Here is a 19,877-nt window from a genome sequence, read left to right as displayed (position 1 = left end):
CCAATGGCAGATGTTTGGGATGTGACTGGTATTATACAAAACCTTTTAGTATGGTAACTAAGCGTGATTTGTGCTTTGGTGGTTTTGAATGGTTGTTCAAATGACTGTGCTATACAGTACTACAGTGAACCTTGCCACTGAACCTTGGCTAGTTACTCTTCTACAACATCATATTAAAACCACTTTTGCTAATACCTTTGATAGTGTACCTGTAAGCAATCTAAATCACCCATTTGTGACAAGAGGGAAATGTTTTTGATGAGCTTCAGCCACAGCACTAGTTGCTTTCATTGATTTAAATGATAATGTCATCAAATTCTACAAGAAATATAGCTATTATTATATCATAATGGTTTTACTTTTGCATAATGAAAATCAGTGCAGCAAGAGGAATATTCTGAGTTTTATGTCTGTGGCAGTTTCTGGTATGAATATTTGAAACATTATTCTTTATCAGCTGTTAGAAACAAATTTGATAGATTGAAAACATGCAGTGTGGAGGTGGAGAAAAGGACAAGAGTAAGAAATCAAATACCCTTGAGAGGTAAATACAACTGAAATATACTTAATAGAAAGAGAACTATAATTGTTGAAATAACTGCTGTAAATCTACCTTGTAACCAGAACTGGGCCTTTTATAGTGTCTGTATCTTTGGTTCTGAAATAATTTAATAAAAATGCCTCTTAAGACATCTCATTAAAGTTGACTCATTATTGTGGAACTCCCATCTAATAATGCTTGTCTGGCTTCATTACTTTTAGCACAGCTACACCAGCATAAAAACAATGCTGTGATTGTGAATATATCCTTCAAATTCCAACCAAGCACTAACCAGTGTCTGATCTGAGTTATGACACCATAAATCTACTGTATTTGCATCACATACTCTACCAGAAAACAGTTTGCTGTACTGAATGCTCAACTACTGGACCACTACCAAGCTATTCCTATTATAGTTATTTACTATGAAAGGCTGACAGTTTGATAGGAACCATTATTCTCAGGCAATGTAATACATATATGAGTGCTTGTGTATGATTCATTACAGTTAATTATTTTGTTGGTATTTTATTAACCATTGGCTAATGGTAAATAAATAAAGTGTTTTGTGTTTTTTATTTTCCAAATCTGTAATACTTCAGGCTTTCAGTGAATTAACTTGTAGCTACCTGATTTATTTACAAGGGGGCTGCAATGATTTGATCAGTGCTTCCTCAATGATCAATCAACACCCTTTGAAACAAATTGAGAGAAGATATATGAAATGTTCTGGGTCTGCACTGGGTTGTCCATGTGCTAAATCAGCAGAATTAGGGATCCATCAAGCATGCTAATTCAGAAATTTTCTTCCTTCAATCTTTCAGCCAGGCCGCACAATATTAATGCCATTTCTATTAAGAAGGGACTTGTTATTGAGGGACAGTGGACAAGCTGCTGCTCAAATATAGTAACGTGTTGGGCTGGGTTGTAAAGGTCACTTTTCTGTTCCCCCCTGTACAGCCACAGGGGTAAGAAAAGGTTGTTTGTTTTCCTTCCCACTACTTACAATTTAAAGCCAATGCAGACGCACAAGACCTGCTTGATATCACTGGAAATTTGTGTTTGGGTAATTTGTGACCTGTTTGTGATTTTTGTGTGAACTTAATTAAGTAAACATGAAGATCTTTCTTCATGAGAGCCCATTTTCCATAAAATGGGATGGGTGGGTTGTCTTCGTCACAACATTGTTGAGGGACGGTATAAATTAAAAGGAATGCACTAGGAAGGAACACAGGAATTTTAAGTTCACTGCTACTAGAAACTGTTCAGTGTTGGGAAGGGAATGAAAGTCTGAATTGTGGGTCCAGTAAAACCCAGGATAACCAACTACCTGTTTTTTTACCTAAAAGGAGCAAAGGAAATAGACCTGAAGCTTTCAATCCCTTTCACTAGCTCTGATGGTCAGTTAAGTGACATGAATTGTAAAGTAAGCTCAGGAGCTACATAATAAACCAGTGACAATTTTATATATGTATATAAAACTACAAAGTATGCATGCCCTTGTACAGGCAGGAGTGAGAGGCTGTGTGAGAGCATGTGGATGAATGCTTATGGTGCACTTCACTGAGCAAGTTGAAGCCAACTCTTTAACATATTCGTATGTAGATGGATCATGTTTCTGAGATCGCCTTTTAAAGAACTCCTCAGTATAGAAATGCAGCAAAATTCATTGGGAATTTTTCTAAGGAGATCCTTCAATCCAGAGTGTCTGAAACACTGGAGACATTTACTGAGAGACACTTTTGGGCGAATAGTACAAAAGAGAATTTCTCAAGAGGTGGTATTTGATGACTGCAGCATTGCCTTAAATGCATCCTGTCTTGAATTGGAGTTCAGGTGGGCAATCAAGTTAATACTGCGTTAAAATTTTTCACACTTTAGCTGAGCCATAATGACTGTTTTTGGGCATGTCTTTAGTCACTGAAAATTACGATGCAAGGTTGAACAACATCCTCTTCTGTATGGTGGAGGAAGAAGGTGTGCAGCTGTTGAGTGTGGTGTTTTGTGTGTGCAGCCAGGCAGACAACTGAAGGGTTCTTAAATCCAAGCCTGACTTAACTCAGACTGTGTCTCTCTTTACAGTTGATCTAGGCTGAAAGCAGGCATGTGGACAGCTGCCATCACTCAGTTATGTGCAGCAACCTGTTCCTTCAAATAGACAGTGTGTGAATTTAGAGAACTGATCCTACCACCTAAACCCACAGCATACATCCTGCGTAGTCACTTCCTTTTAAGTTAGAATTAGAAATAAAGAAAGAAATGTATTTTTGAGTCCTCTGCTGCAAAGATGGAGACCTACATATATGGATTCAGAGGCTCCATTGTGGCAGCACCTAGACTCTGACAGTGGGTGTGACCTTTTTCAATACCTCCCTTTATTGACAGCATTAGGAGAACAGAATTCTGTTCTGCAAACCTGCAGCAGGTTTTGGGAAATGACCAGGCAGAAGATTTACAGATAAATCTGAAGAACTCACTAAAGGCTAATATCTAAATTTAAGTAATTTCTCTGTTTCCCTCTATTAATATTTTTCATACTAGTGGACCCCCAATTAAATTTTCCTGCTGAAATTACTTCAGGGCATTAGCTTTGCCCATTTAAATATTTTTCTATTTCCTCTGGTCTTAATGATGAGAGAAAATATTTTCTTAATCATTTAAGAAAATATTTTTTTCTTAATCAATCAATTGTCTTAAATTCCTTTAGCTCTGTATTTGGAAAACATTGTAGAATTCATTTTAAAAAAGCCTTTTGGAGGATTTTTTTTAAATTCCAAGCCCAATGTTACTATTTTACACAAAATAGTAACATTTTTCTTACATGGAAAGTTTTTTCCTACTGTTGTCACATTTAATGTGTTTAATTCTTAACCTTTCTTTTTTTTCTCAAAAGATTTGTAACTGTCTCCGTTCCAAAATTACATATTTGCTCTTAGTCAGCTTTCTTTCCTAAACAATTTAGCTTTTATAAAAAAGAATAACAACACCTCTTAGGAATTGCTTTATAACAAGCTTGTATATCTACTTTACTTTTCAAAAGACAGAGGGCAATTTCAGATAAGAGGACACAGGATAGGTAGAAGCAAACTGAATTGCCAAGTATTTCTACAGGGGTATTCACTGTATATTTGGTAGTATTGTTACTGTCTTTCCCTTTACAGAACTATCAATGATTGGAGTAGGAACTAAATCTTATAGGAATTGGCCAGTATATCTACATAAATATATGTCAGTATAAAACAGTCAGAATAACAATATGCATCAAAAACTACCATTTTCATATCATAATTACAGGCTGATACTGCTGACTGTTTGGGTAAAAACTGTAGAGGAAATATACATAATTTATAGAAATCTCAGGGCATGGGTGTTTTCCACAATTTATAATTGCCTTTCTGTGGAAAACACCTGAGATTCCTTTGAAGCAATCCTTTGCTGAGCAATCCTTTATCCTAGCCCTTGCAACTTTGCATTCACTAATCTCCCTAGGCTTTGCAAAAAAGGAGGAAAGTGTCATTATCATATCGCAGCAGGCAGGAAAACTAAGGTGAAGTAGCCTCTTCCAAAACTTCATGGAAATGGCAAGGGAGGATGAAAGGGACAGGGATTTTACATCAGTGACAATCTTAATTGTAAGCTTTAAAGTCTACAGTACTGCCAGCTTCTCAGCTAGGGGGTCCCAGCCTTTGGGAAGGTGGAAGGCATGGAGCTGACTGGCTCCACTGCCCTGGCATTGCACCAGGCTGCAGCTGACTGAGAGGATGAACAGAAGTCCTATTCCTTGGCCTTTCCTTGCTACCAGCATGTTGGGATGGGGGGATGCCAATAATGCCAGGATGCAATGCAGAGGGCACCACTCTCCACATGCAGGAATCTGCCTCCTCCCAGCACTCATGCACTTAGTGATGGCAGGCAGAGAAACTGCCTTAGATGTGTGTGTCAGACCTCTGAGCTGTCTTTGGAGTTGTGTCTGCACCGCACTGCGCTTCAACTGATTCCATAGCATGAATCTTGGAAAGGCCTTTTAACTTGGAAGCAGCAGCGTGCAGACGCGTCTGTGCCAGTTCCAGACTTTCACTGCTAATGAATTCTTCCTGTGCTGCTTGCTTTATAGAGCCTTTCCTGCTGAGACCTTTGGCAGATGAAAAAAATTCTTCTGCTTTTTGTGTCATATAGCATGGATATATGCTAAGTATGTCAAATCCACAAGGTGAAATGACAGCACTGAGCAATCAGAGTGTAATGCACTGTATGTTAACATCCCCACTTAGCTGTCCGTAATGGGGAGTATGGTCCCTAATTAGTGCAAAACCCACCATTCTTGTTAAACTCTGGTCTGGTTTATTTTAGCAATAAACCCCTATTGCTAAAATCACTTCAGTTGGTCCCACTGTTGGCCATGGTGGGAGTTTATATTTACAAGTATTTCTTAATTACAAAATTTCGACTCCCTAAAAATTCAGAGTGGTATTTTCTTACAGACTTCCCTTATATCTGAAGAGGAGAACCTGTCTCTTTAAGAAAAAGGGATAATGTCATCTGTTCTCCATTGCATGTGAAAAAGCGAGGGAATTCAGGTTTTAGTAGCTTCTTCCAGGAATAATGCTACTCGAGGTATAGAAATTCAAATCTTGGGCTGGCTAACGGGACACAAAGCTGAAAAAATTACAAGTAAGTTTAAATTCCTTTTGCAGTAAGCAGCACAAACCGCTGGTTATTCATATGCCCCGTTACTCCAGACTTGCTATTGATTCTGCTTGCTAACTGACTTCTGCTGCTTCACTAAAAGATTTTTACTGTACACACATGGTTAAATATTTTTTAAATGCAAGCAATGACAATGAGCAACAAAAGTTCTTTCAGCTCAAAGCAGAATAAGAAAGCCAGGATGGAAGGGAGAGTATTATAGAGTCTAAACCACAGTGACTGTTCCATTCTTATTAGGAATGCATAGAAAGATAAATCTCACTTTCCAAATATTTCTTAATGTTGCTCTAGAAGAACTTAGGAGTTTAGCATTGTAATGGTGCTAAATGAAATGCTTTTATTTCATGAAAGGTGCAGTGGAAAACCCAAACATTTCTTAACGAAAAATTCTTCCATCAAAAAAACTTGTATCTGCCAATACAGTCCACAGAGTACACACATGGAGACTCAGGACCATGGAAAGCACGTGTTTAATAATGAAAAAGTTCACTATTTTAGAATCCAATTTAATTTTGAAAAGCACTGGTTAAAGAAAAAGAAAAAAAGAAAAAGTAGCACTCTACACTTTTACATGTATAAAATAATAAATGTAAACCAATTTAAACTGCATTTTATTTCCTTTCTAAAATTACCAAATGCAGTAAAATATATTTTTTTATTTCTCCTCAGAGGCTCCTATGCTTAATTGATATCATAGTGTATGAGGAGTATAGGTCTGGGCACTAGTTACAGAACATCACAGTGCTGCTCTGAGGTTATCTTAATCCAGACTGTTGGTTCTCTGTGGTTACTTGTAGGAACCATATAGACAGACAGGTCATGATTATTCCTTACCAGCTCATTGCTGCCATCCTCATCAAAATCCTCCTCTATCCCATCAGTCATATCTTCTCCATCCCCATCTGCATCTGGCCCTCCTTCAATTGGCTCTTCCGTAGAGTTATCTGCATTCTCTGATATGCATTCCTCTTGAATCAAATCAGCATTATCTTCCATTTGTTTCTTTTGGGCTTCTGTAAGGAAAACATACTCTATGGAGATTCAGTAACCTTTCCTATTGGTGGCAAAGGAAAGTGCTCTGCAGAAGAAACCTAAGCTTCCATCTCCAGATGTGCTAGATTTTTAAAATTCTCTGTGATAATGTCTACCAGGCAAATATGATTGAAAACTTTTCTTTCAAAAATTAGTGCATAAATAAATCACAATTTCAATATGATCATCTACCCCATGTATGCCATGCAGTGGATGAAGGCTTGATTTGCCAGGAGATCCAGCTTTTCAATTTTCTGTACTTGACTTTGCCTTGGAATTCAATTGGCACAGTCACCAGATGTTTATTCATGAGCAGCCAATGGGAAGTACATAAATATCTATGCTCTGAGAAGCAGAAGGCTGTCAATTGCCAATAAATGAGTAAGAATTTGTATTAATTTACTGTGAATATATCTTAACAGTCATACAGGTAATCAACAAACACTTTTAGACAAGTAAACATATTTTTATGGAGTAAAGTATCTGTTACTCATCATTGGTATAATGTGCTGAAATAACTGGAGAATATCCCCCTCCAATCAACCAAATATTGACTTCCTATATTTTCTGCAAAGTGGTAAAAAGAAAGGCCATTTCCATGGAGGCCTGAAGAATCTATTCTGGTTGATTCATGAGAGTAGCTGTGTTGTTGTGACTAGGTATTGGTAAACTCCTGGATATGCTGAAGAACTTCATCCAGACAGCAGAAATCCAGAGAAAGACTGATGGAAGAATGACAGCAACTGGCTAGAAGAATGTTTGGAGGGATCAGAGTCTTATTTCTATGCATGTCAGGAACTTATATGAAACACTTTATGTACTCAGAGTGAATCAGGCCAGAGAATTGGTTGCATGCAGCTAGAAAAATAATGTCTTTTCAGTCTGAGGGTGATCAATGACAGAATTTCTAGAACAAAATATTTCTTCCTTTGTAAGACTGACTGCTCTGTAACACTAGTAGTTCATTACCTATGTTGTTGGACAACCAATGAATTAAGTGTTGCCTTGAAGCTCTATATTTTTGAAACTCTATTATTTTTTTTATCCTAAGTTATTACCAGCTACACATACTATTCAAATCTGATGGCATTTTTCTGTTCCATAGTCTTAAACCAAGACATTTGTTTTACCTTTTGACTTTGCACATTTATTTTGCCATTTACATTCATCTCTTTAGCCTTCATTTGTCTTTTGTCCTTCATTTTCAACTTCTCTTACTGGAGAAACAGAAAAATTAAGCTTTCCTCCCTCAGTCACCTAATGTCTTCAGAAAGGTTCTTAGATTTAAAGAATAAAAAGTCATCTTAGCAGCTGCTCTGACAGTACTGTAGTCATATATATTAGCAGAAGATTCACCCTGTGGAGCTTTATCTTCTATTGGTAAGGTGCTCCATACAATCCCATGCTAGTTAAAAGTGATTGTTTTACTTGCTTTATGAATAAGGAAATATGGATTGAATCACCTATGCCTTCTATGTCTGGCCCTACCACTTCCTGTCTTTAGCCACTTCTGAGATTGCTCAGTTCTGGCAATGAGACCTGAATCAATTTTGGTTAAGGCTTTTAAAACCAAGATTGTTGAATTGGGAGACAATACATTTAAATGGGAAACCATCTAAGATGCACTTGCTAAAAAATTAGGTCACTTAATTGTCTTATTAAGAACATAGACTGGGTTCTTCAGAGAAGGCTAAAATACTGCCTCAGTACTCATCTCTTTTGGGCTCTATTGAGAAGATAAACTCAGGAACCTAACTTTGAGCCTAATCTCTAATAATACAGGAAGAATAGTCTCTATTTTTAATTTTTTTTTATTTTTTAATGTCAGAACAGCTTATTCCTAGCTTCTTGGTTCAGATTTTTGCAAACAAAGGAGCTATTGCTACAGTCGCTATTTCTACAGTTTTCCTATGTACAGGAAATCCTATTTTCTGTATTACCCCTATTGGAAAGGTTAGGAGTTGATAATAGAAAAAGCCAGAATGTCAGCTTTTACTGCAAGGAGAGTTTTCATGCAGCTGTAGAGCAGTAACCGATAATGCACTGAGCTTGTCCAGCCTGTAACATCACATTCCTCCAGATGTAACAACTTTTAGGATTAAAAATTATTCCTCAGGAGACTGAGTCAAACTTAGAAAACCAAAAGAGCAAGATGATGGTTTGATTTTTGCTTTGTGTAAATGAGAAACAAATCCTCTCTCTGATCCCAGTCTTACTGAGGCCACACCTCCTGGCAGAGGAAAATAAGAAATAACATTGCCAAACCATAAAGAAGGAAAAAAATCATCTTATCAACTCCCATCTGACACTCTAAATGAAATAGTTCAGCTACAGATGTAGTTTACACAAATCTTTTTGGATCTGAAGACTAATAATCCAGACTGCATAACCCTCTTCATCAGCTCAGGAAACTTAAATGGGGTTCCATTCTTACTGGTATCTTTGAGGTGTTTTTCTCTTCACACCCTCCAATGAGAGGCAAAGAATATGAGGGATGGGTTCTGCACCTGATGTTTTATAGCACCAATATTTTGAAAACATCTTTTAACATCTGAGGATATTCATTGCATGTCTTCAGAAACCATAAGACTGTGACTCAATATGAATCAATATTCTTCTTTTTGATCTGATTTCTATTTAAATGAGACCACTATAGTCCTTTAGCAAAATTGAAAATTGAATATCAAAGTACAATGGTCTGCAGATTGTTTTGCATAGTAATGCATTTTTTATAAAAACTCCCCATGGTAGCACAATCAGGAATATTTCAGTGCACAAGTGATTCCATGAAGTGCCTAGCAATTATGTCTTCACCAATTATACCAACTTTTATCCAACTCACATAAAGTACAAAATAGAACCTAATGAATACATATTGTGCACAGATCTGAAAGAGATAATCACACTTTCTAATAATGATTTACCTTAGACTTGAAAAAAGCCCTCAACTTTGTGAGATAAACTAACATCTGGCGACTGGTCCTTGCCTGTCAACTTAGAAAATTATTGTAAAGGAAAGGTAGGTTATTTTTCAAACAATATTTATTTTTTAAAGTTACTTGGGAACAGGAGACATCCATATCTAAATTCCTATTTTGACTTTGTCAGGTTTGTAACCCTCAACCGCTAATTCCCAGTAATGTTTTAGACAGTCTTGATGGAATTCTCTTTGAGTCCTGATGGGCTTTTGGCTTCATGTAACCGACTACTGTCCAGACAGCCCCGCAGCTGTGGGTTCTTGAGGCAGAATTTCTTTCACACATTTCACACAAAATTCAGAAAAAGGTTTTATCACAGAATGGAGGGGTGAAAAAAAAAAATTGAGTCTTTCATGAGATAAGGAGTCCATGCTGACTCTGACAAAATCAACTCACTAATACAAAGCTCCTGTAAAAATATATATGTGATCTATAAGGACATAGCAAAGAAAATGCCATAGACAGACATAAGAACTGGGTTTGTTTTTTATATATGCTGTGGTGAAAATGCAACCTTATAACTCTCAGAATGACTTTAAAGTGCTGCCAGGTGAGATCATTCATCTAACAAAATTAATTATGCACTGACTTCATTAAATTATGAAGTAGTTTTGGATTTTTTCATTCCCAAGGTTTGACGAAAACCAAAACTTTTAAGCCAGAAAAAAGCTAAACTGGAGCTGTAACCAGTTATACGAAGAGGCCCAAACTTCACTCAATAACTGAGGCTGGAAAATATCTCTGGGCTCTCCCAGTCCAACCCCTCTTCAAATCAGGGACAAACTCAAATTTTAGCACAGGTCCATAGGTCCATGAGCCCAATGAGTTTTGAATGTTTCCAAGAATGGAGCCAGTATGGTCTCTCTGGTCAACTCACTATACTGCTTAGGTGCATCTCTTTTCCTTATATCAAACAGAATTTTTTCTTGCATCAGTTTGTGACTATTACCTACTGCCTATTGCCCAGACAATAATTCTTGATATACACCATCTATTAATACTTAATGTGCCTAGCACAAGCATTCCCATGGTCAAAAACATCCAGCCTAATTCTGTTCAGTTTTTTAGTGATGTTTGGTTTCCAGAGCAACTAGAAAGATTATTTTTTCCTACTACACCATTAAAAACTCTTCTTAAATGATGATGCATGTTCTGTGAAGAATATTAATCTATTCTGCCAGTAGTTTACCTGAGAGTTGATTTACCTTGCTTCAGGCTCCATTAAGTACCAAAATTTCAGAAAACTTCTATTCTCTTTGGTCTGACTTGCTTGACTAGTAACAAGGTTCTAATTTAATTAATTCCACTAAAAACAGCTTTTACCTACCTGCTTCAGCTTTTTGCTGCTTTTCAATCTTTTCCAGTCTCCCTAACAAGGAGTCAATTTTTGTTTTGATTTGAGTTAGTTCTTTCTTGATTGTTTGCAACTCATCTGATTTCACTGTGGAGAGAGCAAAATGCAAAACATGAAATAAACTATATTTGTGGTAACATTATCCCCCCAAGCAAAACATGTTCTTTTTTTCTTTTCTGTTTAGTAGAAATTACACTCTCTCACTTTTGTCAATATTTTCAGAGATTTACCTTTTAAAATTAGCATGGTTACTTAAAAATGCAGAATCCTAGAAACCACAGGATTCTAAGCCTTATTGGCAAGAATCCATGAAAGGTGTGTTGCTCAGTAATAGTAATTTCAGACAAAACATCTCAAAAATATTTTCATAAATCCAAGTATTTTTTACTTAAATACAGTCTATAGTGAAAGAATAATTCAAATATGATAGACCTGTCACAGTCTTGCTGTGTTATTTTGCTGGACTCTTTTGTGATAGTATTGACAATAATAAATAGATCCCCTACAGTATGTATTTCTCAGCAAGAGTAAATGGTAATATAAGTGCTAGGGCAGCCAGGAATGCAGGGTTATATTCCAGTCAAAAACTCATTGCAAGTGGTGCCACGTTTTGTTGCTTCAAAAGCTTTCAGTTCAGTTTCAGTTGGCAATTTCTTGTACTTTTTCCAGCTATGGATAATATATGAAAATATTTCATTTTATGATCGCGTCCAAGGACATGGAGGCATCACCTATAAATTATTAGCTGAAGTTCCCAAATCTTTATTGCACTGCTTTACTCTTTAGATTTGTTTATTAATGTGCTCCCATTGTCCAACCCAAGAAGGAGTAACTGCTTTGGAGATGTTTTGTCTTCAAAGGAAACAGTGCTGCTGCCCTCATAAATTATCTCATTATTTTGGCATTATCAGAACATGTGTTTTATGCTAGAAGGTGGCCCAAATAAGTACACTTGCCCTGTTTGTGCTAGGATATAATGTGGAAAAGATCAAAAGGAGAAAATGGCAACTCTATGCTAGCATGGGAGAATAAATCCATTTATAAAGGAACAGAGTAGGAGACAGAGCTTTCACTCTTACAACTCTTATGGGAAGAAATGGACCATCCCCATGAGGGACTGGCAGTGGAAGAGCACTGAGCTGTGTTACTCCTCCACCACTGCTGAAGGAGGATGTGCATTGACTTTGGTGTGTGTATTGAGAGCATGGATACACACAACAAGGTAGGTTCTTATCGAGCCTGGGAAGAGGGATGTTCTGCTATGAAGAAGAACATGTTCCCTTTCTGTCAAAAGGGTCTTCTGGCTGCATCTTGCTGCATCAGTCCTGTTCATTGATGACATTGGCTATGTCTCTTATCATGGTGGCTCAGGTAATTTGTATTGGGCAATCAATCTTATGATGAAGTGTGAAGACAAGTTATTGCCTGCTTCAGTGATAGTTGATGAGTAGGTATTTGCTTCAAGTTAGCCTTATTCCAAACCTGAAGCATATTCACTGAGGCTGAAACCAAAGATTTTTACCTTAGAGTTTGGGCAAATATACTATAATGTGGGTTATACTATAATGTGCATTATAGTACAACATGCCAGCTAAAGGCAGTAGGTTGCTATATGCAGTAATGCACTTGTTTAATCGTGCTCATATTGAGAAATTGCATTATCTCACAGTACAGGCTGAAACCTCTCATCTCAAATGGCATGAACAGAAGGACTTAAAAAAAAACCGTAAAACTAACCTGTGCTAGACTCATATGCCATACAGTATTTGATGAAATTATTTTATGTATTCATAGAATGAGGGTTTAAAATGTTTTTAGAGAAATAATTATCCAACCCCACAGATCTGAAACAAATTGTTAAGAGTCCTACGACTATATAATTAGAAGGTTACTGATTCCCCAGGGACAGTGGCTGGTCCATCTTAGAGTAGCAAGGCATCTCAGAATCCAGAGTGAAATGGCGTGAACTGCTCCAATGGGGAATGCTGAGTACTGGCAGCAACCCACTGTGAAGCCTGTTGGCAACACGTTCCGTGCAGCCAAACTGTTGTGTCAGGGACACTCCCTTGATCTGCAAACTGCAGGCTGGCCAGGCCTGAAAGGTCAGACCCAGAAGAGACACTGCAAGGACCTAATGGTACTTGTTTCCAGTCTACTAAGCAAAGCAGAAAACATTTGCACTTCTGAGTTTGACAAGGAAACATGCTCATGCCTGGCTCTGCTGTTGAGCTCAGGTCTGCTGCACAGGGGCTTCCATGTGGTGTCTCTGGAAGAACTAGGCTGGGAAGAAGATGGTACCAGAAGGAACAAGACAGCAATGAGGATTCAAGGAACAAACCCCAGTGGTAAAGGACAAGGGGGTGCTGGGCAAGAGATGACTGAACATGAGCCAGTGTGTGCCTAGGTGGCCAAGATGGCCAACGGCATCCTGGCCTGTGTCAGCAACAGTGTGGCCAGTATGACCAAGCGTCCTGGGGTGACGTTATGATGCTTGTATCCCCGTTCATATGTTCTGTGCCTTTAAGACTGGCTCTGAAGAATGAAAGTTTTGTTTGGGTTTCTCTTATCAGGGACACAGAGACGGGCAGTACATAGGGCTGTTTTCGCTTTTTGCTTTTGGCTTTCTGCTTTGCTCTCTCTCTCTCTCTCTCTGCTTTTGCTTCTGCTTATTAGCTAGTTCTAGCTAAACAGTCCAAATTCTTTCCTGGACTGTTTCTCCTGTCCTTTTTCTTCGACCATCTTGAACCTGCTCCGGACTGGGACCTGGGAACACCAAGGGTTTGCGCCGTTTGGCTGCAGCAGCTGCCCCAGCGCTGGAGGGACTGAGAACAGAGCAACCAGCCCTGAAAGAGACTTTCTGATTTTGTCATCTTTTTCAGAGTGGTGTCATCCGGTATTGTTCATTTTGTGTGCTGGGGGGTGCTGTGCCTCTTAAATAAACAGGCTCTTTTCTCTCCGAGGAATTCTTCCCAAACCGATTGGGGGGAGGGGCCGTGTGGGTTTGCTTTCTGGAGGGGCCCTCCTTTGCAGATTGTCTATCAAATTTGCCCTAAACCAGGACACCAGGGCAGTCATTGTGCCCCTGTACTCAGCACTAGTGAGACACCTTGAGTGCTGTGTCCAGGTCTAAGCACCTCAGTTGAAGAAAGACTGAGGTGCTGGAGAGTCTCCGGAGAAGGGCAATGAAGGCAATGGAGGCTGGTGAAAGGTCTAGGAGGTAATTCATATGAGAAGTGCTGGAGGGAGTTGGGGTTGTTTGGCCTGGAGAAAAGAAGGCTCAAGGAAGACCTCTATCACTTTGTACAGCAAACTGAAAGGAAGTTGTAGATAAGTGGGAGGTGTCCACTTCTCCCAGATAACTAGTGATAGGGGAAGAGGACATAGCCTCAGGCTGCACCTGAGCAGTTCAGGTTGGATGTTAGAAGTAATTTCTTTATGGAAATGGTTGTTAAATATTGGAAATTACTTCTTATGGAGTCACCATCCCTAGAGGTGTTAAAGAAACCACTATGTGATATTAATGTTATGATCTACTTGACAAGGTAGTGAGCAGTTAAAGGCTGAACTGGACAATCTGGAGGTCCTTTCCAATCTAAATGATTGTATGATTCCATGATCATAGAGTCATTTGCTTCAAGTTAACACTGGAAAGGACTGAAAGAAAAAAGAAAAAAATCTCAACCAGTCTGCACAAAAAACTTTCACTCTCTTTCCAATATTGTGATGTTGTAATTATTTGAACTGCTTACTGTTTTACCTTGAAGAGGATTGTACAAGTCTTCAAAATTATTCTCCTAGAGAAATTCCACTCTCAATTGTAGTGTAGTGGGTATTTCTGTAGTAAGCAGCAACTACTAAAGACAAATTATGAAGGACCCTGATGAAAAGTAAGTTGAGCATGAGCCAGATCTTTTCCTTGTCACAGTTTAATTGCATCCAGCAACTCAGCACCACACAGTTGCTCACTTCCCTCCAAAACCCAGAAAGATGGGGGGAAGTAAAGGAGGGTAAAAGTCAGAAAACTCATTGGTTGAGATGAGAACAGTTTATTAATTGAAATACAATATAATGGTGATAATAGTAATAATAATAGCACTACTACTACTACTAATGATGATGATGATGATGAAAACAACAGAGAAATAAAGTCCAAGAAATAAAAGCAATGCAAAAGAAAACACCAACAGATGTCCAGAACAAGCCCTGGCCAGCCTTCCCCTTAATTCATTGTTGAAGCTGATACCATGGCCTGGAACATCCCTTTGGCCATCTGGGGTTGCCTGTCCCAGGTGTGTCCCCTCCCAGTTCCTTGTGCATCCCCATCCTGCTCATTGGTGTCATCAACACTGTTTCCAGCACAAATTCACAACACAGTCCCATAGTAGCTACTGGAAAGAAAATTGACTCTGCCCCAGCCCAACCCAGCACACCACTCTACCCAGCACTTGTGAGGCCACATCTGGAGCATTGTGCCCACCTCTGGGCTCCCCAGTACAATAAGAAATGAAGATGACAAAGCCAGACTCTTCTCAGTAGATCCCGCTGACACACCAAAGACCCTTGGCATAAATTAAAGCATGTGAAATTTCATCTAAACATGAGAATTTTATTTTTTCTTCCCATGGGTGTGGTGAGACACAGTCCTAGGAAATTTGTTTTGCAGGGCACTTGCACCAGAGGAGCTCCAGAGGTCCCTTCCAAACTCAACCATTCTGTGAGTCTGTGATAGCCCTTGGCAAGAATGTCAGGCTTTTAAAGCAGTGTTATGACAAAGATAAAATGTAAAGATTATAAATTCTGTGCTCTAGGTGTCCTGCTTTGACTATAAAAATTCTCCTTTAAAACATCATGTTGTTTTTTTTTTAATTTATCTCAGGCAAGAAACAAAGCCATTGGTAAACATGACACATGACATGCACGTATCCAAAATATCTGTCTCTCTGTTTTTGAGCAATAGAGTAGGAAATTAAGGTAACTTACTCTTCAAGAAATTTTTCCAAATTAACAGATAAAATAAAGGACACCAGATAAAAAAAATGCACATATTGAAAGAGAGAAAAATTATTAATGAAATTAGTAATGGCTAAATATCTTCAACAACTCCAATGCAAAAATGTGAATAGGTGAAATTTGCTGATGAGGTGAAATTGAAAGATATCACTTATTCAGAGTAAACTGGAATGGAAGAAGAGGTCAGGTGATTTAAAGGAATGTTATGTTAGAAAAAAAAGATGAGATTTCACTGAAAAAACCCCCTAAACTTAACAATAGAAGTCCTACTCTTAGCACCAAGGTTCATCAGCAGAAGAAGACAAGGACAGAATTATCCTTGGGTTGATAACAGAATACCATTATCTGCAACCATGCAAAGGAAAATGCAGTGCTAGGGTGTGTCAAATTATGCATTGCAAGGATAGAGAAGTGTATTTTCTCTGTATGAGGACCTGGTGAGTACAGGTTGAACCACTGAATTCTAGCAGGTATACGTGGAGAGCAGGCACATGTGAAGATTACCATAAAAAATGGAAAGCCTTTAGTGTGACAACCATTTTTCTTGTTTGCTGAAGAAAAAGAAGGTAAAAAGAAATAACAACTTTATGCTAAGTCAGTATTGGAACAAAAATAAAAAGAGAATATGAATAAATGAGAAACAAACTAACCTGGAAATTACAAGAAACAGAAAAAACCCAAACCCTAACTATTTTTAAGATGTATCTTAAAGGCTTAGATAATGATGCTACTTGCAAGAGAAAAGAATTTGATTCAATGACCCTTTCTAGCCCTTCTAGAATCTTTCATTGAAGCATCTAACACCAAAGGAGACAGTCACATACAGTGCATTATAAGAGGAATAAAATTAGGGTCAATTGCATTTTTAAAAATGAAAGTGCTACTGTTGAATTATAGCTTTTTGTGAAACATATTTTTTGCTGTAACTGCAAATTGATTCATCCACAAAGCATGATTTAGATTTCTTTGGGAAGAAATGTCATGTATTTTTAACTAAGCCCTTCATGTTTAATAAAAAATATTTTATCATATTTTATTGCTGTAGATATCACTGAAAAATGGATCAGCTGAGGAAGCTAAATATAAACTTTATGAGTCAAAATTAATTCATTTAAAGACATAATTCAATACATATTTTAATGTCTGAAGCGCCTACTCCTTAATTTCAAGCACACAGAGTATAAAAGATTTAATTAATATTTTCCTCCTGATTTCAGATGTAAAATGACAGTGCACACTTTGAGCCCTTCAATTTCTACATTGTAATAAAAAGTGAGCTCTTCCTAGTTCTAAATAGCAATCTAAATGTACTGCTTCATACCATTAACATGAAGAACTACTGTGTGTGATTTACCCACCAATATATTTAATTTTGTGAGTTACTTCTGGTGATTTGCAAATGCTGATTTATGTTCTTCTAGTCTTTGGAGTTAAAAAGAAAACAAAATATTGATAACTGCTTCTTGAAAAATTATGGATTTAGGAAAGAAATAAAATCTTCCTAATGTGTTTTATGTTTTAGAAGCAGATTTATAACACATATTGTCACTTTTGGGTCAAACAGGGGTTTACTGTTTGGCGGATATATTTTTGCAGATATGCTCATCAATGAGCAAGGCATTTTTGATACTGTGTTTTTTGTAATATCTTCACAACAATAAACTTCTTTCTTTGGATTTCTGTTTTTCTGAAATAAGTTCTTTTGATTCTGGTGATTTTACCAGAATGTGAAATCTGGTGTTCTGACCTTTAATATGATATGTATGGGTTTATTTTCTGGGTCTGAGTGTGAACACTTATACCTATGAGATTTCTACTTACATCTGAAAGGTCTTTTAAGGGAAGTGATCTCATGAGAGTTTTGCTATATGGGGGTGAAATCTTCAAGGCATAGTCAATAGTATTTTAACATTGTTAATTCTAAACATGCAATTAAGGTGTTTTATGGTCTTAAATTTCATTAAATGCAAAATAGCTTCCTTCCCATGAACTAGGTTTCTTCTTATTGGAGAATTTGTTGAATGTTTCTCCTTATTTACCTAGCAATAAATTAACATTAGAATTGACAGTGCATTATTTCAAGGGGTTCAGATTTAAGGTGTAGAGTAAGGAGCTACAAAATATCAAATTGCTTTCTCCCACAATTCAATATAACCAACTTTTCCAAGAAAATGGCAAAGGAAGTTGCAAAACATACCTTCTCTACTTTCCAAATTGAAGTTCTAAGAGAATGGCTCCACTACTTCTCTGATAAAGGTCGTACAATAAGCTGATTACATTCCTGTCCAAGTCAACAAAATCGTGTTTCTACATTTATGATGGGTTGACTGGAATTGACAAAAAGCAAAGTAGTTTTATGGAAAATTAGGCATGAAAACCTGTATACTGGGTGTCTGACTCCCTTTAAAGGTGTGCTGCGTGCAGAAAGAATTTTGTGGAATTTATTTTATCACAATAAAAATTCTGCATTTTTTTCCAATTGTCATTTTAATGAATTGAGGACAGAAACCTAACACAGGTCAAAAAGCCCATGTTTTAAGTGATGCATCTTACAGCTCTCTCTTCAGTTAAAGAGCTTGATCCAAGGATGATCTTGTCACTTGGAGCTCTAAGACTGACACTTAAAATTCAGATCACACCTGAATACATTGAAGGATACCTCCACTGGGGAATAACACTGTCTGTTTGGATCTGGACACTCATGATTGTACTTCCATTAAATAATTTATAGTTTCTGCAATATTTGCCATATTTTGTAGGCAGTGTTTTGGAAATCTTATAAGAAGTGCCTGTGGATACTTGGACTAGGGTTGAATCCTATAATCTGTGCTATGCATTATTTGAGTCCTATTACACAGTGTTAAAAAGCATTTTTTGAAATGCAGAAGCAAATTTTGCAGTAGATCTGAGGAATATGTATCTGGATATTAATGTAATATTCTCTGCCTCATTCACTGCTATAGAAATTCAGATTTCTGACTGAGAGCTTTTCGTGACATCTGTTGGGATACAAACACTAAGATCCTCAGCTCTCTAGAAGAATTTTATAGCTATCCTTGTTCTGAACAATGAAAAAAATATATAAAAAAACTTATCTGAAAATAAATTCCCTTTTATGGCAAGTGCAGCAAAAAAATGTTATTAATGCATACTTTGGGACAATTAGTGATTTGAATGCACTGATACTACTAAGTATTCATGTAGATAAGACAACAGAAACTGATGAACAAATGAGATCTAACTAAAGCTTTAATTCACTTTGTGAAAACCCAAAGATCCAAGGACAGAAAAGGACTAACAAAGTTACCTAAAGTGAAGATATTGACCTGCAATCTTTCTTTTATAATAATAGAAGAAAACATAATTGATCACCTAAAATACTGAGAAAAGGGTTACTTCAAGGTAAGTATGAAAATGTCTAGACTCATGTTCATCTTCCAGAGAACAAAGGAAATATTACTACTTCCAGACATTCTCTTAGGGTTTGAGTTAGCTTTATAATATGACACCTAAATTTATGTATCTTCCAGTGTATTAGGCATCAAAGATCTTTTTAGTGGTAATGGACATCCAGCCCATTCATTCCCTGGAGACTTGGAAGTGATTTAACTGTACACACAATGTGGCCCCTCTGTCAGATCACTCTTTCCAAGGAATGTCTTGAGCTGCTTGTTCCTGAGTGCACAACATTTTCTTTAGCTATGTTTACCACATGTCCATTTTTTCAGTCACGTGCATTTACATGTTTACTGCATGTTTTCCTTCAAGGTCCCTGATATCGTCGGGTCGTGCAATAGGATCAAGGACGGATCCTAATGGGCTCACGAGGTCCATCTCCTTTGTTTGATACTAGCATGTAACACTTGACTATCTTATTCAAACAGAGTATATGACTGGGTCCTCTTGATGCCATAATTAACTCCTCTGGCAGTAAGATATACTGTTGATGGGTTCACCTATTTCATGGTAAGACAGCATGATGTTTTCTGGCCACTCTAGTACTGCAAAAGACTTACTGAAGTTCCTGCAGTCCTTCTAATATCTGACCCCTACCTGATCTTTCTCTTCCTCTTCCAGTGACGCTTCCAAGGACAGTATCACTCCACAAAAGGGGCAGGGGAAGACGGGTGGGTGCTGAAAGATGCACGAAGAGGAAGATGAAGTTCCCAGGACATACTAGGGAGTGGGGAGCTTGGTGAGCTTGGAGGAGGGAATGCCTATTGTTCGTCAACTCTTCTAGGGCCAACTCACTAAA

General features: G+C 37.6%; 1 protein-coding gene across 6 annotated transcripts in view; it reads right to left on the bottom strand.

The window, feature by feature from the left end:
- The window catches only part of RALYL (RALY RNA binding protein like), a 367,622-nt gene that overhangs the window by 13,447 nt on the left and 334,298 nt on the right, over nucleotides 1–19,877 (bottom strand). For 4 of the 6 annotated variants that reach the window (XM_063170956.1, XM_063170951.1, XM_063170962.1 and 1 more), the window contains 3 exons: nucleotides 19,676–19,756; nucleotides 10,586–10,699; nucleotides 6,083–6,261 (listed from right to left, as the gene is read on the bottom strand). In XM_063170956.1, coding sequence (XP_063027026.1) covers nucleotides 6,083–6,261; nucleotides 10,586–10,699; nucleotides 19,676–19,756 — 374 coding nt within the window. The remainder of the gene's footprint in view (nucleotides 1–6,082; nucleotides 6,262–10,585; nucleotides 10,700–19,675; nucleotides 19,757–19,877) is intronic. The other 2 variants (XM_063170968.1, XM_063170964.1) reach the window with 2 other exon arrangements.

Source organism: Melospiza melodia, chromosome 1 (genome assembly GCF_035770615.1).
Source record: "Melospiza melodia melodia isolate bMelMel2 chromosome 1, bMelMel2.pri, whole genome shotgun sequence".
Classification (NCBI taxonomy): Eukaryota; Metazoa; Chordata; class Aves; order Passeriformes; family Passerellidae; genus Melospiza; species Melospiza melodia.
Note: the sequence above shows the minus strand (reverse complement) of the source record. Positions and strands in the feature narration are given on the sequence as shown.